The sequence below is a fragment of the Furipterus horrens genome, unplaced genomic scaffold (genome assembly GCF_987537825.1).
Source record: "Furipterus horrens unplaced genomic scaffold, mFurHor1.1.pri manual_scaffold_11, whole genome shotgun sequence".
In the NCBI taxonomy this organism is placed as follows: Eukaryota; Metazoa; Chordata; class Mammalia; order Chiroptera; family Furipteridae; genus Furipterus; species Furipterus horrens.
The window spans coordinates 20454832-20477126 of NW_028327181.1; the positions used below are offsets into that span (position 1 = coordinate 20454832).

At 42.2% G+C, this 22295-nt stretch overlaps 2 protein-coding genes across 2 annotated transcripts; both read left to right on the forward strand.

Annotated features, from left to right (window-relative positions):
* Window positions 1-9792: 9792 nt before the first annotated feature.
* Window positions 9793-10725, forward strand: OR8A1 (olfactory receptor family 8 subfamily A member 1). Its single transcript, XM_090291144.1, has one exon. It carries the CDS (start codon window positions 9796-9798, stop codon window positions 10723-10725), a length of 930 nt encoding a protein of 309 aa, XP_090147270.1. The 5' UTR covers window positions 9793-9795.
* Window positions 10726-15271: 4546 nt separating this feature from the next.
* On the forward strand, window positions 15272-21829 carry PANX3 (pannexin 3). The gene is made up of 4 exons (XM_090292735.1): window positions 15272-15452; window positions 17175-17317; window positions 19536-19750; window positions 21190-21829. The coding sequence occupies exons 1-4, from the start codon at window positions 15272-15274 to the stop codon at window positions 21827-21829; spliced, it is 1179 nt and encodes a 392-aa protein (XP_090148861.1).
* Window positions 21830-22295: the final 466 nt, after the last annotated feature.

Consider the following 22295-nt stretch of genomic DNA (forward strand, 5'->3'; position numbering starts at 1 on the left):
GAAGCACAATAAATCGAAGTGCAATAAAACAAAGCATGCCTGTATCTGTCAAAGGTCTTATCTACATCATATAAATAACTCCTACAAATAAATAAAGACTAGGAAATCTTTAATGGGACAAAGATTTAAATAGACACTTCAGAAGATATTCAAATGGACAGTAAGCATATGGAAAGGTGATCAAAGCATTACTTATTAGAGAAATGCAAATCAAAACCTCAATGAGTTATCACTTCATAGCTATTACAAGAGCTAAAATTTAGAAGACTGATAATACCAAATGTTGGCAAAGATGTGAAGCAAAAAAACTGCTCTTTTATTGCTACTGGGAATGTAAAATGGTATAACTATTTGTACAACTGGTAGTATCTAGTCCGGTGAAACGTACACCTACCCCGTGAACCAGAAACTCCAAAGCTAGTCAGATACCACACACCCCAAGTACATATGCCCACAAAATGTTTTATACACAAATGTCCATGGAAGTTTCATTCATAACGGCCAAAACATTTCCCTTATTGGAAAACAACCTAAATAAAGATCAAGAGGAAAGTAGGTAAATAAACTATGATTTGTTTACACAATAAAATACAACTCAGTACTAAAAAAGAACAGACTACTGATACTATGCAACAACCTGAGTGACTCTTGAAAGAAATAAGGAATTAATATGGCAGAGGACACCAAGAACACACGAAGGAGAGTCTGGAATGCTAAGTCCAAAGGCAATTTGTTAGCCAACGAGTAACCTCTAAGAGTCTTTGAATTACAGAATGGCATTAATTAATTCATTCAACAAATACTGAGAAAGTACGTGCATGGCACAGTTCTAGGGACTGCACTACGCAAAACAAAGTCTCCTGTCCTTACTGAGCTTTTACTCTAGTAGGGGGATGGCAGACAATAAATAAAACAAGTAACTTATGTAATATTTTAGAAAATAATAGGGGCTATAAAAAAACAAAGGATGGGCTGTGGGTTGTGGGTTGGGTGTTTAAGTAGGATGCAGATTAGATGTCCTTGTGAAGAGGTCATTTGAAGGAAGTCTTGAAAGACCATGTTCAGAGCTGTGCTGTTAACACCAATGACTCTAATGGACCAACCACTGAACACATCGCTCCTTGCTGGCAATGCCTTATTGTTCTGGGTTTTGATCAGCTGCTTCACCATAAGCATTGGCTCTAGTGGAAGAAATTTTGTATGTAGTGACAAGTTAGAGAAGCCAAAAGACCTTTTGAGCTTTTTATAAAATCACAAGTGACAGAATGAAGGTCACCGCCCACACACATTTCTGGTCTTGAAATAGCCAGCACCAGCTGTTCTAAATTCCCTTAATATTCAACCAGCTCTCAGAAAGGAATCTGATAAACTCCTTCGTACATGGACTAATTGGGCTGGTGTGTAGCTACCTTTACTCCAAATACATTCACGTGACATTTATGATGTTTTTAGCCAAAAAGGGGGGAAATCTCTATTGGGAGAACCTCAAGCCTCAGTGAACAAGTGATTAAGCTGTGTTTTCAGTCAGGACATCTCAAGAGAAGGTTATCAAATCATACCCCAAATGCAGAAACCCAGCTTCTTGTCAAGTCCAACGCAATCACTGCACCTACCACTATGTTTACGTGTGTGCACACATCAATGCCTGCTTGCTCATCCCCCTCTGTGAGACATGTTTAGCTAACACTCCAGAATAATGGTGCTTCGTTGATTTACACTTAGAACTTGGCTGTGTCCTCCAGTGACTAATGAATCCCAAAGCCTGACCTTAATCCCACTACACCTAAGTTACAAATGGAGAAAAACAATGAACTATCATAAACTCTCTTAGGAATGCAACTGCAAAGAGGACCTTGGGGGTTCATTAAAAGTTCACTTTTCTCTAGGAGCCTTAGAGAAATCTTGTCTGCCTGATGCAACGCCCGGAAAACTTCCTCTGGGATGATGTCACTTCAGAGACCACTGCTGTGAAAACTGTGTATCAAATGCATTTCACCCATGGCTTCTCCAGGATCAAGTTCACTGATGATTTGCTTTAACACAAGCAGGAAGCAGTATAGAAAAAGTTATTTTTGACTATGTTCATTTTGGTACCAAACCTGAATCTCTGCTTAATGACTCCTTGCTTTAGTTATTTCTAACTTAAATCAAATGTATATTTATATTTTATCACATGTAATGTAAATGTATGCCTGATAAACGTGTATACAATGTCTTTACCTATATGTCTCAGAGTCCCTCAGATAGCACTAGCATAACCTTCAGTGAGTTGCTCATCACTATCTACCAAAGAAACACAAGAACGCATATTATTCCAAGAAGAAGAGGCATAGAGACTGGCCAGAGGGAAAAGATGGCAGCCAACAGATCTTTATTTAAAGTGGCTTTAATCCTAAGGAAGTGGATACGATTAAGGTGCTTAAATAAGAGTCAGATAGGATAGTATTCTTTTTAACGTTCAATTCATTTTCAATTTGTACATCATTTAGCATCTTAAAATTCTAGAGTTGGAGATTAAAAGTCATGGTTCATGCACTGGAAGAGCTTACTACAGTCTAATAGAGGCAGTTCTTGAATCGTCTCTGGTTCCTTTTCCTCTCCCCTCCTAGTTCCCCCTTCCCAAGGCGCTATGTACTTCTTTTTCTTCTCTAAGTATTTGAATCTCCTGTGTTCAACAATTTCCTCTATAAGGGTGGCCCCCCAACTTGGAGCTTTAGTTTTGATATGTCTATTAAGCCCTAAACTGGCATTCAATCACTTTATGTCTTTAAATGTTTTTTCTGCCTCCTCCCTTCCTCCTGGGACTAATTACACAGTTGATATCGCTCCAGAAGTTATTGTGTTTGTTCTTTTTTTTTCTGTGTGATTTAGTTTTCATAGTTTCTATTGCTCTATCGTTGGTCTTTTCTACTTCAATGTCTAATCTGCTATCAAGTCTATTGAATCATTTCACTTCATATTTTTATCTCTAAAAGTACTATTTAATTTTTTCTTATGTCTTCCATTTTTCTTTTCATTATGTTCACAACTTGTAAATCCCTGGTGCAAATTTACTATAGCTGTTTTAAAACTCTTGTCTCTTAATTTTGTCAGACTGTTATTTCTATTTTTCTCCTGCTTTTCTTACACGTTCCTGATTATATGAATGTCTAGTAATTTTTGATAGGATGGTGAACACTGTTGACTCGCTGCTAATAGTTATTTCTTTACAATGTCTTAAAGTTTGTTTTGGCAGCCAGTTAAGCTACTTGTAGATTGGCTTGATGATTTTGCAGTTTGATTTGTTTTACTAGTACATACCAAGTGTAGCTTTTATTCTAGAACTAACTTAGCCCAAATATTAAGACATAAACAAACAAACAAAAGAGACACAAACCTTCTGGGCCCTCTATAGCAGGGGTCTCCAGCCTCCAGGCCACAGACTTCTACCAGTCTGGGCCTATTAGGAACTAGGTTGCATAGCAGGAGGTGAGCTTGAATGTAATGCGCTTGAATCATCCTGAAATCACCCCCTCGCCCCCCGCCCCCCCCCCCCCCCCGCGGGCCATAGAAAAATTGTCTTCCAGGAAATCGGTCCTTGGTGCCAAAAAAGTTGGGGACCAGTGCTCTTCAAGATGCCACAGGTATTCCAGAACTCTTTATTGGCCGGTTGTGTCATCACTCTGCCATTTTTTTCTGTAAATGCTGACTCTGGCTTATAGAGAAACTAACTTCAAAAGATAGAATCTGACCTTCAGTCATTCCCACTCAGGGGGATTATCTGATCTTCAACTGTAAAAGCTGGATGATGTAAAACCAGGATGACATACCCCAGACCATCGCCTGACCAGTTTCAAGGTCCTTTTCAGAGTAGACCATGCTGGTCTGCAGGTAGTCCCCTTAACAGAGAACTCTCAGCCCTCACCCCCCTGATCTCTTTGTTCTGCTTGCCCTCCCCCTCCTTATAAGACTTCTGCCTGTACTTCACCAGCACCTGTTTCCCAGGTTTGGCCTTTGTTGCAGTAGACAGCGGGACCTGTGTTCAGTAACAGTTGTAACATTAACATCTCTCATTCCTTTGTGAGCTCTGATAATTAATTTGGCTTAAAGTTCCCAGGTCTTTGTTCTTGGCCCAGCTTAATGGAGTTTTATCTTAGAAAGGCAGAGCTTAGTACTCAAAAGCACAGCTTAGTACTCAAAGGCACAAGGAGGCCACTATACAGATCTCTGGAGTTCTTTGTGTGGTTTTTCTGTATGCTTCTCTACACGTTAAAGCTACTCCCAACTCCAAAGACTCTGGACTGCTTCTTCTCAACTGACTAAAAATGCTATGCTTTGTTTGCATATACATTCCTTGGGACATGATCTAGAAAGTATCTCCAGATAAAAAAAGGTCAAGGTGAATACAGGGTTCATCTCATTTGTTCCTCTCTTGTCTTAGATCCTAATTCAACAACACCTGTTGTCAAATGTCTGAAATCAATTATTTACATATTTTGTCCAGTCTTTTACTTGCTTATTTGGTATTCAGTTCATAGCATATGCTCACAAATGAATACTATTACATTATTTCAAAATGAGCTAAAACACTTTTTGAAAATGATACAAGGGCCCTGGCCGGGTAACTCAGTTGATTAGAACATTGTCCCCAATACACCAATATTGAGGGTTCCCTCTCCCATTAGGGCACATACAAAAATCAACCAGTGAATTCATCAGTAAGTGGAACAAGAAATGGACCTTTATCCCTTTCTCTCTCCCCACCTCTCTTTTCCTCTCTTTATCTAAAATCAATTTTTAAAAATGATACAGGTGTGAAAGAAAAAAATCAGGATTAGAGAACTCATATATTAGGTCATAGAACTCAGAAAATTATTAGAAATAAAAGAAAGATAATTTAGGAAATTAAGACTGAATTAGAAGAGAAGAATAAGTAAGCACATAATATAATACCTTAGGGAAAACACGAGAAGAAAATGAGGGGTAAATTGTTTTTAAAAAATCGAAGAGGATTTATGGCAAAGTAACAAACGTAGATACAAGGCAAAGAAGATGTGGTTTTCCTGGAGCAGGAGCCCTAAAGAAGAAAACAAAGCAAGGGACAGAACCAACAACAAAATCTATAGTTTAAGAAAATTTTCCTAATATTAAAAAAAGACTCAAAGTGACATATTGAAAAGAAACATCATACCTAAGAAAACTGCCTAAGAATAAATATCAAAACATATCCTAGTAAAATTATTTTTATTTTAAATTAAAAAAAAATCCTTTGAGAATCATGTAGTCCACATTTCCTAGTTCTTTTTCAAAAAGGCTTAGAAACAATAACCAAGAAGCAATGAGCTTCTCTAGTACTTAACTTTTGGCCTTGAAACACCATTTTACCACTAAAAGAAACCAAGTTTCTTGAGGAAACGGTTGTTTCCTGGTCCAAAGAATGAACTATATGAGATTAGCTCAGGACACCCTGTCATATTAGGTAGCAAGGAAGGTACCAGAGACTAACAGCACTGTTTTTCAAGAGAAAACTAAAGAGAATTCCACAGGCCAAGGAAAACATTTTGAGCAACAAGAAGAGAATAATTGCAATGGACTGAAACACATAGATATGTTTAAATTAGTGAGAGTATAAAGATGCTAAAGAAAAATAACTGGCCACCTTTAGAGGATAATAAGAAACCAAACTGTTATTTTGAAGATCAGAAAATGAAAGTGATGTGTTTTTATTTGAACTGTCATGGTGGATACACAAACCTATGCATGTGATAAAATTGCATCAAACTAAATGTATCCATATACATAGAAATGAGTATTGGCAAACCTGGGGAAAGCTGAGTAAGATCAGTGAACTGTGTATGGCAACATGCACTATCCTGAGTGTGATGCTGTAATATAATTTTGCAAAATGTTATCATGGGGGAAACTGTATGAAGGGCACACAGGATCTCTCTGTATCATATCTTGCAACTGCATGTGAATCTGTAGTTATCTCAAATAGTTTAATAAATAATCGTCATTAGCAATATTTTCTTGGATAATATATTACAAAATGTATTCTTGAAAAGTATTTTCTTATGAACATATTTCACTTACGAATGAGAATATATGTGTGAAGAGTTGTTATAAGTCTACCTTCTTATGCCCCTCACCTCCTGCCATTTTATACTGTCAGCATGCAGGTATAGTGGCAGGGTGACAATTTATTGTTCCTTATAAATTCACATTCTTTTGCTAAAATTGTATGGTTGGCATTAGTAAAATATTTGAATTAGCTCAGACCCTTTAAAATAAACTTTTTAAGCCCAGTTGATTGTGCCTAATGATGAACAAGCATTTGGTAGTAACTGGTGATGATGTTGATGGTAATGACTGAGGTGGTTTTGGTGATGGTGGTGATGGTGATAACGGTAATGATAATGATGGTGGTGGTGGTGGTGATGATGATGATGATTATGATGGTGGTGGTGATGGTAGTGATGATTGGGTTGTTGTTCATAAAATATTTGAATGCTGGCATTAGATTCTAAGTTTTCCAAGTTCCAAGATGACTCTCTCAATAAAAGGAAAATTACCACACCTGGGAGACAAAACATGATTCACAGCAGAGGTGTAAGCCACGACTTTAATTGCTCTTTTAGTAAGGACTCCAGTCTCTGACTGACTTCATCCCATGAGAGGTTCTGCCCATATATATATAAAAAGACACCCAGGTCTACCAGTCTCAGTGACCCATTTTTTTATGGCTGTGATAGCCTCTCTGAGTACTAGTAATTTAGAACTAGAAATAAATCTGTATGTTCTCTCATTTTCTGCTATTTATTTTCTGATTGTTGAAACCAAGGCATCCTCTAAAATTTCCGGGAGGCTGTTCCATTTTTCTTCAGCACAGGTACTTACAGATTTAAAGCAATTTTATGAAAACAATATTTCTTTCATAAACTCCTGTTTTTCATGCAGGATATTTACAACGGTGCATTTACCTTCATCTCTAAGTGTTTTTTCTTTGTGTGTTGTGTTCTCAATAGCAGTTCTGAGCCTCTGATGATCTGGTAAAATTACAGGTTATAACTGTAATAACATATCAAATATGTGAGTCATGTTTGCCTATTTATATCATTAGTGGACTATGGAAGTAAAAATTAAATCAACACTATCTAGGATTTTCCCATTTGCACTGTGCTGGGTGAATGGTATTCACTCTGCACTGCTTTTAAAAGCACTTTGAATTCTGGTAACGGTATATTCAAGGTGGATTTTCTATATTTCTGATGGTTTTAAGATGTGGAAACTAGGTAGAAGGGGATAAGTAAGGATTTTTAATCTACTGTTATCTAGAGGAAATTATTTTCTTCTTTGTAATAAATGGAAATAATAGTCAAATGATCTTAGCTATCTCTGGTGGTAGTTATTATGGAGTTAAATACCTCTTAAATACCTCACTACGGATAATTTAACAAATAAAAATTCATAATACAAAGCAGATTTTCTTCTCTTTAACCGCATCCTAAAGCTTTAAAGATCTTACATCTAAGTGGACCCAAATGAGACAATGTATTTTCAAGTGCTACTTTAAAAAAAAACAACAGGTTAAATGTTTTTTAAAATACATATGTACTTTTAAAAAATAATTATTTATTTATTTGTTTGTTTGTTTATTTATTTATTTTTAGAGAGAGGGGAATGGAGAAAGAGAGGGAGAGAAACATCACTGTGTGGTTGCCTCTCACTTGCAGCCCCCAACTGGGGACCTGATGTGCAACCTAATCATGTGTCCTGAATGGGAATCGAACCAGTGACACTTCTACATATGTACTTATACACATGTAAATACATATATGCATTGGAAAAAATCCAGAAGGGTAGCCATTATCAATGTTAGTCTCCAAGGAGGAGAAAAACGGTATTTTTTGCTTACTTGTATTTCTTCTTCTTTTTTATACTTTACTTTTCCTTTCTTTACTTTTCTTACTTTTCTTGTTTTCTTTTTCTTTTTTTCTTTTTTCTATCTTTTTTGTGTTTCTTACTTATATTTCTAATTTTCTACACTGCACATATACTACCTTGGTAATTTTTTAAAATGTTTCTGAAGTTGGTAATAAAATATTTCTTCTATCTCCATAAATTCAATAAATTAAGTTTACTAAATGATAATAAAGTTCTACACAAAGATAAACTGAAGCAAAACAACATAGCTTAGTGGAACAAAACAGACCGGTGTTCAGAAGCTCTGGATTTTAGGTCAAGTTCTGCCTCTTGCTCACTGTATGATGGGATAACTTATTTAGTTTTAGAGCTTCAATTTCCTAAAGAATGGAAAAAATAATATAGATTCCTCTTTTTTTTTCTACTCTACGCACGTTGAACTACAATATTTCTTAGAGCCGGACATGTAAAGCTACATAAGGCTACACCCTTGGGCCAAGGGAAGACGCTAATGATAAAAAGAGAGCAGTCTGAGTTTCAAGTCCCAATAATTTAGAGTCTGGCACTTCAGTTTTCTTAGTATGAAAATGGGAATAAAAATCCTACTCTACACACATTTCTCCTCACACTCAAAAATTTTAGGAAGGGTTAGTAACATGGACCTTTGAAGAGCACTATAGAAAAGTTACTAATTATATAAGGAAGCATTAAAATAGTTAGCGTTTATGGTTTTTAGCTTAAGAAATACATCTCAGAGACATTATGTCTCTAGGTATCATATCCAGAAATGATGATCCATGCTTCCTAGGTTCATGTCTATAATTTGAGCACTTTGCCAGTAGGTAGATAATGGGGCCATGGTTTAATATTGTGATTTGAAAATAAGGGTGATGATGATAATAATAATGGTAGTAATGATAATTATGGCTTTTGGGCACTTATTCTGGACTATACTATGTGCCCGAGCCCCGGCTGCATCACAAATCAATTAAATCAGAACCTCTGTTGGTGGAGCCCAGACAACACTCCTTACTTTTTAAATGCTCCAGATGGTTATAATACAGAGTCAATGTTGAGAAACACTGTCTTATGGCCTCAAGTTCAGTGGAAAAAAAAAAAGAACCAATTCTAAACAACTAATGACAATTCACATTTTTATAGCAGTGGAGTGCTTGAAAAAATTTTCTACATTGGTATTATCCCATATTAGTTTTACAACCACTTTTGGAATCAATATTACTACCTTCTTCATCTTTCAGATATAAAAATTGGTTTGTACTCGGTGATACAGTTTTAACTACAATATCATCCTGACACTGCATTGATTTGAGATAAGCATACATTCATATTCAATAAATACTTAGGAGTTGCATAGATGACAGCTAAATTTAATTGTTTAACCTAAGTACATCTCCAGCTACAAAATATGACATATATTACCTACAGGGTAGGGGTTCTCGAACTTTAGCGTGCACTGACATCCCCTGGAGAGAATGATAAACCCGGAGTGCCAGGCCCCTCCCCAAAGCTTCTGACTTGGGAGGTCTGGGGTGAGGCCTGAGAGTTGGCCTCCGGTATACAGGCGATGCTGATGCAGCTGGTTCAAGGACTACACTTTAAGAAGAAATGCTCTAGGATATCTGTGGAACATTCAAGTATTAAAAGATCAGATCTCAGCCCCCTTTCCCTCTCACCTCCTTGACTTTGAAATGCCCAAGATCTGGTCTTTCTCTCACAAACAGCAGAATGAGGGAAGGATGCAGCAAGAAAGAGCCCAGAACCATTCAGCTGGTTCCAAATGCTCAAAACTAGCTTCACCACGTGGCCCCAGATGCAGCCTCTCACGGGGTTTTCTCTTACCCCCCCCCCCCCAGGGCCCCCAAACAAAGGAGGATGGCGGCAGAAAATCACTCTACGGTGATGGAGTTCCTTCTTGGGGGATTAACGAATCGACCAGAGCTCCAGCTCCCCCTCTTTCTCCTCTTCCTTGGGATCTACTCGGTCACCATGATAGGGAACCTGGGCATGATGACACTGATTGGTCTGAATGCTCAGCTTCACACCCCCATGTACTTCTTCCTCAGCAATCTGTCACTCGTGGATCTCTGCTACTCCTCTGTCATTACCCCTAAAATGCTGGTGAACTTCTTGTCAGAAAAAAACATCATTTCCTATGTGGGGTGCATGTCACAGCTCTACTTCTTCATTGTGTTTGTCATTGCTGAGTGCTACATGCTGACAGTGATGGCCTATGACCGCTACGTTGCCATCTGCAGGCCTTTGCTTTACAACAGCATCATGTCCCATCATGTCTGCTCCCTGCTGGTGGCTGTGGTCTATGTCATGGGGCTTGTTGGCTCAACAATAGAGACCGGTCTCATGATACAACTGCCCTATTGTGAGGTCCTCATCAGTCACTACTTCTGTGACATCCTCCCCCTCATGAAGCTCTCCTGCTCTAGCACCTACGATGTTGAGATGACAGTGTTCCTTTTGGCTGGATTCAACATCATAGTCACCTGCTTAACAGTCCTTGTCTCCTATGCCTTCATCTTCTCCAGCATCCTCCGCATCAGCACCACAGAAGGAAGGTCCAAAGCCTTCAGCACCTGCAGCTCCCACCTGACAGCCGTGGGGATGTTCTATGGATCGACTGCATTCATGTACTTAAAACCCTCCACAGCCAGTTCCCTGGCCCAGGAGAACATGGTCTCTGTGTTCTACACCACAGTGATCCCCATGCTGAACCCCCTGATCTACAGTTTGAGGAATAAGGAGGTAAAGGCTGCCATACAGAAAACACTGAGGAGAAAAATGTTTTGAAGCAAAAGTTATTACTCTTCCTCAATTTTAAAAGCAAGTTGTTATAAATACCTGCAAGAAGCCCTCTGAATGCCCAGCCACGACGGGGAACAATTGCTTTCCTGCATGACTAGGTGAATGCCTCCTTTGCTTCTTCCCTCTTCCTTCCACCCATCTCAATGTTCTCATTGCTTTTGGAAGCCAGCTGATTTCAAGTTCATGTTTTCTTTCATTTGGGATCAATTTTCTTTACTCTGAGCCCTTTGCATTGAGTTTTGAGAGTCATGCATTGTTTTATTACCTTTAGATAGAAAATATTACTCAACCCAATTCATTCACCCTCTCCCTCTCCCTCCCCTCCTCTCTTTCTCTCGCATACACAGAGCAAAGAGAGAGAAATTTGAAAGCCACCAAGAACTGATACACAGCCCCTTTCTCATCTAAACTCTTACTCTCCTCTCTAGTTATTCCTGCACAAGAACTTCTACCTGATCCCTTTATGTAATTTTCATAGTAACAACAATAATAATGCTAGCTGTTAACATGGTTGTGGGTGCTTACCCTGAGTCATACAACTTTTCTAGTTGCTTTTTATGTATTAGTTTCATTACACCCCACAATAGGTAGATATTATTGTTATCCCATTTTACAGATATGGAAACTTGGTTTAGTCACTTGCTCAAGGTCCCATAGCTGGTAAACCAAAGACACTGGGATTTGAACCCAGGCCTAAGTGACTCCAGAGCCCACACTCCTGACTCTCAATCCTTCTCCCCTCTGCTTTAGGCTAACACTCCCTTTGGACAGCCTATTAAGCCAACCGAATTACGCTCTTCCAATTTCAAATGCCTCCTGAAAATACACAATTTCTCAGACTCCCACCTTTTACCATCCACCCCAGCCTCTTCCCATTTATTAGAAAACTTCAAGATGACTAAGGAAAGCTTACACTAGGTAACCAACTCACTCTGGTTTTAGAACTGAAAGTCCCACCACATCCTGGGAAACCGCTTGATCCCAAACAAACCAGACCACTTGTTCTTCCTAGACTACACCTGCTGCAGAATCTGCTGCCCTGCTTAAATAACCGATAGACCTACTGCCAGCCTCACTCAGTAAACCCAGTGGCCATGGGACAAAGTTTCTCCCCTTGTTTATAACAACATCAAGGATACTTGTTTAAAAACTAGCAGCCTGTATAGTGCAAGGCATTTGTGGACATCCTCTTGTCATTTCTAGCTATTTTTCATATAAAATTGTTATCAATCCTATTGTCATTTCTACCTATTTTGGTAGAATATTGTATCAATCAGTGGTTTATTACGGGAAACAAAAACAACTAGTTTTCTCAAGCAGAAAGAGATTTCCTACAAGAAATGACTTGCTTGCAGGTTCTTGAATGACTGAAGAAGGGGTGAGGGGGCCCCCAAAGTGACTCCACAGTAGATATGACCCAGAGGTCAGGAAGCTCCTGCTCCCACTGTGATGTCTGCCACTGTGAAAAATGCCTCTCACACTCACAAAACTGGTAGCTAAACAACCAAACCCTAGTTTGAGTATCACGTGGAAACTTGTTGGAAATGAAAATCTGGGATCCCCGCTCCACACGTACAGAATTACTAGGTGGGGCCCTTGGATGATTATGGTATATACAGGAGCATGAGAACCACCTCACTTACACCTTTCCAATCTCACGCAAGTGTGTTTAGTTAGTGGAAACTGATTCATATCCGGGGCTCCGGCTCCAGCTACAAGAGAAACTGGGATATGTCATTTTGAGCTTTTTGACCTGACTACGAGGAGGATAGAAGGGACATTGAGAGTTGTTACTGCCAAGTGACTACTCTAGCCTCTTTCTCCTGACCTTCCAGCAGGAACTGAGACCTCTACCGCTACAGATCCGCTCTAATTAGGAGAAAATGTCAGAAAATGTCTTTGTTATCTAAAGAGGAGGAACCATAAAACCAAGCAAATTGGTGAATTTGATAATATTAAAAATTTGGATTTTTGTTCGGTAAAGGACACTGGAGACAGACTTAATAGAAATATAACAGAATGGAAGAAGATACTCACTAGCATACATTGGAAACTTTAACATCAACCAAAAATAAAATGAGCACAGTATACAGAACAAACAATTTACAGAATAGAAAACCTGAAGTGCCACTCAGCCTATGAGGAGATGCTCAAACCTATTGCTAATCAGAGAAATGCAAAATACAACAAGATATAGCTTTACACCCACCACTGGGTAAATAAACAGCTAAGCTGTAGAGGAGACTGCAGCAGTCAGAAGCCCAGGAGTGGCTACAGGCAACATAGCTTAGAGCTAAAGTGATATGTGAGAAAAGTAAGAAAGAAAATGAGATATAAAACATAATGTTACTCATGTTACATTCACATGCAAACCAGGGGGAAAAAAGCATATTTAGAAAGAAAAATATAACCAATAAAATACTCATTAGGCAGGTTAGAATGGTTACCTAGAGAGCTAAGATGCATGGAAGCAGGGAGCGGGAAATGGAGAAGCAGAAACAAAAACTGGTTTTCCTAGATCCACCCTCATGTGCATACGATGTAGAGCAAAAGCGGCCGGACACAAAAGAGTACATACACATGATTCCATTTCCGTAAAGGACAACGAGACAAAGCTAATCTGTGCTATTAGAAGTTAGGATAGGAATTACCTTTTGGGAAATGATAGTTACTACAAAAGTGCACAAGGTGGCTTCTGGGATGTTAGTGACATTCTGTTTCCTGATCAGATGAAAGCTGATTGACCTGTACACGTATGATATTGTGTACATGAATGTACGTGTCTTATACTTCATTCAATAAAAATGTAAACTACTTTTTTAAATCAAAAGAAAATACATGGATACAAACCAATAATAAACATTTGGCAAAAACACACATCATGAAGAGATACAGAAACAAGAGTGTGGAGGGGCTAAAGGGAAAGGAAATAAAGGATCCCTGCCCTTGCTCCCACCCGGGTCTCTCCAGTTAGTATGCACAGGGCAGCTGTGTATTGGAGCTGGTTGGGGACGGGGGGAGAGGCAGGCCAAGGCCAAACATTTGTGGGCCCAAGAAAAACAGTTCACATAGAGGCCCACATACCATTTATCTAAAAAAATTAAATGTTGTAAATAAAGCTAGCAAACCGTTAAATAAAAAATGTTCTATCTGCCTACCTTGACATATTTAGACATAACACACACACCCTTCATAATGATCTGGATGCCAAGTTTAAATTAAGAATCCCCAGACCCCCCAGGTCCCTCTTCCCAGCCCAGCTAAGTCCCCACGTTGCAAGAAGCCTCATAATTGTGTGTGTGGGGGCATCCCAGTACTTCTAAATTCCACCCAAACTCCCACAAGGAGCCATTCCTTAGTCCCAGCAACAAGGTTTGTCCAAGTGAGGATGCACCCACAGAAAAAGCCTGCACAGGCCCTGGAAACAGGGTGGGGCCACCTGGGCATGGAATTACAGTGTCCGGGTGCCAGGAGTGGTCTAGAGCAGGCACGTAGGCTCTGAATGGGTACATCCCCTTGGTCTCATGGACTCCTTGCCTTGTGGGAAGGCCACAGCCAAAAGGGACCAGTGTGAAGGTCAAGGCCACAGACTCAGTGTGTGCTTTCCCACTGATCCAACCCCACCAAACGGAAATAAGAGTTGGCATTTGCCCTACACTGCACAGTTTATGAAATACCTTCACATATAGTCCTCAATCAATCCTCTCAATCTTGTAAGATTACAATATGGTGCCATTTGATAGATGAGAATACTGAACCAAAGTGCCTTCCTGAAATCACACAATAAAAAAATGAGTACTGCCAAGTCTCCAGTAGAAGACTTTTCCCTCTAAATTTCAAAGGTCATGTTCTTTCCACTATTCAACACTGCCACCCATCCCTCGGTTTTCTAAAGAACTAATGGGGGCTCAAAAATTGTAAATATATGGAAATTGTAGATATGAGGCAGGGAAGGAAATTTAACACCAAATACAGAGTCATTTCTGAGAAAGAGCCTGAGCCTGAAGCAAATCTCATCACTGGGACAAAGAATACTATGTAGGAGTAGCAATCCTAGCTGAGTCTTGGGGTCCCCTTCCCCACCCCAAACCACAAAATGAGGCCCTTCAACACAATTAAGCAATCTCCACCCAAATTCTGCACCAATTACTTGGGGGGCCTGGCCCCACAGCCCGCCTTCTCTCCACCACCCCACTAAAAATACTTTATTAATAAGAGGGCAGCATAAAGCCACGGGCCTCCATCTGCCCAAGGACAACCCAGAGAGAGCAGCCTGGCAGCAGCCCCAGCTGACACCCGACCCTCCTCTAGCGAGGACCACGGAACTATGCCTCCCTCTAATTACCAGGTGTCTGGCCCAGGGCCTGGCCAGTTATTTAGAGAACCAGCGCCTGCTCCTGGCACAAATGTCTATGAGGCTGGGGTTGCAGGCACTATCTGCTCAAAACCAGCCGCCTGAAACTGTCATCTCCTCAACCTACCATCCGAGGACCCCTCCTGCAGCCTGTGCACCCCAGCGTTCAGCGGCATCATGTCCCTTGCACACACAGCTGCAGAGTACATGCTGTCAGATGCCCTGCTGCCTGACCGCCGGGGCCCCCGCCCCAAAGGACTGCACCTGGAACTGCCCCTGGATCGCATGGTCAAGTTCGTAGCCGTGGGCTTCCCCCTGTTGCTGATGTCCCTGGCGTTTGCCCAGGAGTTCTCCTCCGGTAAGTGGCTTCCAAGACCCACTGTACAGGAGACTCCACTGTTTCCCTCTTCGCATCGTGGGTTCTGAAGCGAGGCAGCTCCCACATCGCCCAGGTGTTATGACTGGCCTGGCCGTTACCCAAAAGGCTGACTATGTATGAGTTTAGAGCACCAGCAAAGCAGAGGCACCAAAAATCTTTGAAAGTCTTTTCCAAAATTTTGCAATAAAAAAGATTTAGTTTAAATTTCAGTATTCATGTATTTTATGTTATTGCAATAATTAAGCTTTTGATTTTATATGGATGAGGGAGATTGGGGGTCCCATAATCCTTTCAGGACCGGGGACTTCTAGAGGTCTTGCTCATCCATGCTTTTGGTAAGTCTCTTACCTTCTTGGAGCCTTCCTCCTACTCCCCACCTCCTGGGCTACTGACTTAAGAACATATTTAAGTGCCTAATAGAGCTTAGCACACCGTAGGTGAGTAAATCCATTCCTTCCTCTCCACACACACGAACATTAACAAACACATGCATGTAGTGTTCTAGGTGACAGATTAACTCAGCAGATCTGCCCCCCACCCCCACTCCGCATTAAAGAGAATTGGGATTTCTGGCTTTCTTTATGGATGTGTGAGTAGCTTACTACATTTCCCAAGGAAGTGTATCAACCTCTCACTGCCTCTTCATTTACCCACAATGCAGAAAAGTACTGGTTCCCATTTCTGCCTCTTTCTAGAGAATGATGGGAAAACCAAAAATGAGAGCTCCTTCCTCCAAGCCCACTTTCCTACTGCTTGTCTATCTTTTCTCTTGATTTGGGCTCAGAAGTGCAGGCAATTAATCCTCTAAATTTCAGAACCCAAAGGTGCCAGCTCTCTCAGAGGGAAGATGTCACCACAAAACTGAAAGCCTCTGGTACCAAACTGCAAGAGTGCAGGGAGCCTCACCCCAGCTCCCCAAACACTCCTACCTCCCACCCTGTCGCTCCCTGCTGCCTGCCTGTCTGGAAGTCCAGGGTGAAGCTCAGAGAGGAAAAAAACTGGCAGGCATCAAGGGCAAGTCAGTGCATGGGCAGGCCTGAGTCTAAGAGCAGAGTGCTGCCCTGTCATGCCCGTCCTGCAGTGACAATGCTGTCCTGTCATGCTCGTCCTGCAGTGACAATGCTGTCCTGTCATGCCCGTCCTGCAGTGACAATGCTGTCCTGTCATGCCCGTCCTGCAGTGACAATGCTGTCCTGTCATGCCCATCCTGCAGTGACAATGCTGTGCTGTCATGCCCGTCCTGCAGTGACAATGCTGTCCTGTCATGCCCATCCTGCAGTGACAATGCTGTGCTGTCATGCCCGTCCTGCAGTGACAATGCTGTGCTGTCATGCCCGTCCTGCAGTGACAATGCTGTCCTGTCATGCCCGTCCTGCAGTGACAATGCTGTCCTGTCATGCCCGTCCTGCAGTGACAATGCTGTGCTGTCATGCCCGTCCTGCAGTGACAATGCTGTCCTGTCATGCCCGTCCTGCAGTGACAATGCTGTCCTGTCATGCCCGTCCTGCAGTGACAATGCTGTGCTGTCATGCCCGTCCTGCAGTGACAAGGGCTTGCAAACCCAGAAACTGGCGCATGGGAAGAAGAAAGTGCCTACCAGGTCCCAAAATTGGCAGAGTTGTGGAGGTGACTCCTAGAAACCTTTTAGCTGAATGTCCCCTGGATCCCCAGGGCTTCCTCAAAGCTGTATTCCTGTTCCAGGGTCTCCCATCAGCTGCTTCTCTCCCAGGAACTTCAGCGCGCGGCAGGCTGCCTATGTGGACAGTTCCTGTTGGGACTCCCTGGTTCACCACGAACAGGGGGAGCCTGGACGGTACAAGCCAAAATCCCTCTGGCCTCACAAGGTAAAGTGGGCTCGGACTCACTCACGCCAGCTTCGTGGCTGAGTGGGGTGGGCCTGGACTGCACCATTATAAAGATGGTCTCTCTTCCTCTCCCCACCCCCGCTGCATGTGTTGGTCATTGACTTTCGTGTTTCAGGCATTCTTCGAATGTCTGGTGATCTCTGGTTTCCCATTTTTATCTGATTGGAAGTTTTGTGCTGATGGCTGACGTGTGTTGACCAGCAGCCTTCAGTTTAAGGACAGCCCTTGGGCCATTTCATTGGGAAAACTTCAAATATCAGCATCTCTAATTCATTCTCTTGGGTTGTTCAGTTTTCCCAAGAAGAATGACTTGACCCGATTTGTGTGGAGGGGGCAGGGTGGAGCGGGCATCAGGCCCAGCTGCCCACCCTCTGGGAGCTCAGATGTGAGTGTCAGCATTCAGTATTCATTTAACTTCCCCCGTGTTCTCCATGTGGTCCCCCTGCCCTCAATGGGCCCAAGTACAGAATTTCTCTGGGTTAAGGTTTCTGGGGAGTAAACCACAGCCTTCTGCCAGGGGAGGAACAGGGTCATTATTGAGCGTGTCCTGTTACAGAAAGAATCTGCAGGGCTGCATTTTCAAGATTCCCGTTTTCAGGCCCGCTTTCAGACGTACCTCGTCTCTCTAACTCCTGAGTCCCTCTGCTTCTGCGGTGCAGAAGAGCTCGCTCGCCTGCTCCTGCCCCAGCTCCCCATCCACCCCGAGGCTGCTGTCTCTGGTCATGTAACTGCTTTTGCCTCCTCGCCTGTTTTCTTTGTCCTTACAGGATTATGTCTTTATTGGCATTTAGGAGCAGAAGTCATATATACGTTCAGTTTACTCATATAATGTGTTGTCATTATGACAACTTTACAAGGCCTCGCAATACAGCAGTTCTAGGACCCAGACAAAACCAGAGAATTAATGTAAAGGGTTCATGAGGTCTCTGTCACTGGAAGTGTTTAAGCAGGATCTGGAAGGCAGCAAGTTCAAGGTAGTACAGAGGGAATTCATATGTCAGAAAAGAGTCAAATCTCTAGGGGTGAAGAGTTTCTTCCCAAGAAATGTAATTCTTTTTAAACAGGCGTGAAAAGGTTGTAGTTTTCTCTCATGGCCTAATATACCTTTCCCAGCCTGCTTCTCATGTTTGTTTAGTCAGAAATGCGCTCATGTGCTCTCTCTCTCTCTCTTTCTCTCTCTCCCCCCCCCCACACCCCTTTCTCCTCTATCTATATGCAATCAAATACGTGTCCTCCTTTTTCTTCTTCAAACTCGTCTCTCAAATACAAAGCACCCTGGTTCAGAGAAGCTGTAGGCAAGCAACCACAAGGGAATTAGCCCCACGACCAGACTGCTGAGTCCCAAGGCCTGTTCACTCACCTACTAGATGTGACACCTTGTACAGGTTACTTAATATTTTCACTCTTCAGTTTCTTTGTAAAACAGAGACACTAATAGTACCTTCCTGATAGCACCCTTGTGAAGATCAAGTGAAACCTAGCACGTTAAGAACCTAACATAAATGTAACTTTAAAATGGGCAGAATAGCGGTTCCAACATGTCAGGTGTGATAAATACGATGAAGAAACATAAGGAAACATCCCTTATCTCAGGTAGCTCTTGAAAAGGGACAGAAAAGGAAATGGGATTTGACCTCTTCTCTACAGGGTCTAAACACAAGTCAGCAATGTTGGGGCCTCCCGCTGGACTTAGAAAGCTAATGGACTCTAGAAATTTGGTGCTAAGAACTTGAAACAGTCAGAGGAAGAAACGTGGAAAACTGAGAATAAAGTCACCCTCCCCTGGGATGCCATGACCACTGTTGGCCACAATTTCTGGTTAGCTACCCAGGCTAATGCGCAGGGGGAACAGGGGGCCATCTCGCTCTCCACATACCCACCCCTGCTCCATCCCCCATCTCTCTACTCCTTCCTTCCTTCCTTCCTTCTTTCCTTCCTTCCTTTTTCTCTCCCTCCTACACTCCCTCTGTTCCTGTCCTTGTCTCTCTCCTTCCTCAGAATGTACACAGACACCAGATCAGAAAAGTGGAGCTGGGGGCATGGAGATCCACTATCCCTTCTGTCCTGGGCCTCACTATATTCATCCCAGGCCCGTGGCAGCTCTTTCCCCTTCTGTGGCAGGAGTCCCGCACTCAGAGCTCTCTCCACAAGGCCCCAACACCCTGGGCCTCCCTCCTCAGCTCACTCTCACCCGCAGGCCCTCCCCTACTCCCTGCTGGCCCTAGCCGTGGTCATGTACCTGCCAGTCCTGCTGTGGCAGTATGCAGCGGTGCCGGCCCTCAGCTCAGACCTGCTGTTCATCATCAGCGAGCTGGACAAATCCTACAACCGCTCCATCCGCCTGGTGCAGCACATGCTGAAGATCCAGCGCAAGAGCTCGGACCCCCATGATTTCTGGGACGAGCTGGAAAAGTGAGTTGTCTCTTCCACTCCTTTCTGAAGGACTTGGTCAAGCATTAGCATGCTATCCATGCAGAGTAATGTTTAAACTATCCTCTTTTCCAAGTTGCAAAGTGGTTGACACATCTTCTCATTAACTTGCTATCATTGCCATACAGGGAGAAGAGAAAGGACTCTGCCTCTAGTTTACAGGTTTAGAGACTCGCCAAGGGGTCCATTGCTCTAAACTAACTACTTTCAAATGCCACTCCCCTGCTCAGAAACCTCCAATGGCTCCCCTCACGCAGAGAGAAAAACATCCATGTTCTTCCAAATATTTTTCCAAGGCCCTCTACACACACTATCACCAACTACTTTCTCAAATTTCTAACTACCGAGCGACAGGAATTTTCCACTCTACCTAGGCAGTCTTCTTCTTTTCGCCTAAACAAGTCACTCAGCCATCGTTTGTGAGACGTATGTCTGTGCGTGCATTGGGGGGCAGAGGTGGGGAGGAGACAATGCCACCCCTACCCATGGGGGGCTTATATTCTATTGAGAGAAAACAGACAACGAATACTCATGACACATGAGTAAATTACATGGTAGAAAATAAATGGTATGAAGGAAGAAAGTCAGGCAGGGTAAGGGTGGGGGTGATCAGGAAAGCTGGAAGCTTGTAGAGAGGGACAGCTTTAAATAGAATGGCCAGGGTGGGCCTCACCAAGGGGATAGTTGAGCTAAGATTTAAAACCATATTCTGTCTCATGTTTGTGCACATACTCTTTCTGAACTTCCTCTATCTTTTGAAGACCAATTTTACAACCATATTTTCCATAACAGTTTCTGAACACTCAGCCCATACTGTATTCTGTCCTCTACTACTTTACAACTACATGGTTTGTATTCATCATTTTAACAAATCAGGTGCTATTTTTACATTTGTGTATCTTATCCGCCCCTTCCCCACTAGCCAACCTGTAAACTTCTTCAGAACAGAGACTGGCTTACATGTACCTGAATACCACAGTTCTCAATAAGTACTTGTTAACACATTTATTTTTATAAAATAAATGGACTGGCTTAAATATCATACAGTAGATAGCCCATGAACCAGAATATATTTATTTAGACTCCCAGCCCTGTGCTAATTTAATAAGCCTGCTGCTTCCTAAGGATCCCCCTTCTGCTCAGAGGTCTGTTCTGCCTCGTTGGGCAGAAATCCAGTGTAACAATTTATTACTCACTGATCATTCACTGGGTTTACTGCATTGCACTCACTGCTTGGAGAATTAAGATATACTTACTTACCTCCTTTTGGGGAGAGGGGTGGCTATGCTCAGAGAAGGCAGATTTTCAGGAGTTGAGAATGCCATGTGGATATGCAGATTCTGGAACTGTCCCATGTGGCTCCATCAGGACATGGTTCTAAATGGTCCCTCCTAACCTTGCCTTGTTTCTTCCCTGCCCAGGGCTCGGAAAGAACGATACTTTGAATTCCCCTTGCTAGAGCGATACCTGGCATGTAAGCAGCGCTCACATTCACTCGTGGCTACCTACCTCCTGAGGAACTCTCTCTTGCTCCTCTTCACCTCGGCCACCTACCTGTACCTTGGCCACTTCCACCTGGATGTCTTCTTCCTAAAGGAATTCAGTTGTTCTGTCAAAACAGGGCTCCTAAGTGATGAGACCCACATCCCCGATCTCATCACATGCAGACTGACTGCCCTGTCTGTTTTCCAGATTGTTAGTCTCTCCACTGTAGCAATATACACCCTGCTGGTTCCAGTGATAATCTACAACCTCACACGGCTTTGTCGGTGGGACAAACGGCTCCTGTCCATCTATGAGATGCTTCCAGCATTTGACCTTCTCAGCAGAAAGATGCTGGGGTGCCCCATCAATGACCTCAACGTGATCCTTCTTTTCCTCCGAGCCAACATCTCTGAGCTGATCTCTTTCAGCTGGTTGAGTGTCTTATGTGTGTTGAAGGACACAACCACCCAGAAGCACAACATCGACACTGTGGTCGATTTCATGACTATATTAGCTGGCTTAGAACCATCAAAACCTAAGCACCTCACTCATCAGCTGTGTGATGAAAACCCATAGTTAAGAAACCACGGAGCACAACACTTTATGGGTAAAAGTTTTTCTCCTTCCTCCCAAGCCTCACACACTAACATAAAAAAACAATCCATGTTGGAATTGCTAAACTAGGATTCAGCTGAATTATATATCCTGTACCATGTTATCTTAAAGCTGAGAAGATATAATCAACACATGGAAACAAATCTGAAAGTTAAAGCTGAAGAGTCAAAGAACTAAAAAATTCAGTCTCGAGCATAATGATAAAAAAAAACAAAAAAAAAAAAAAACCTACAGCTAAAATTAAAGTCTATAAGGAAAGAAGGTTCTAAAGGCTATTTATGCAGGCAGATTCTTCTCTCTCTATTTACTCCATGGCCCTTCCAGGCTATATACTCAGCTTACCCAAAAGAGCAAGTGGATTAATCTGGTAAGAGAATAAAGATATGAAATCCCTGAAAACCCTTTGGTGTGGTCTCAAATCCTAGGC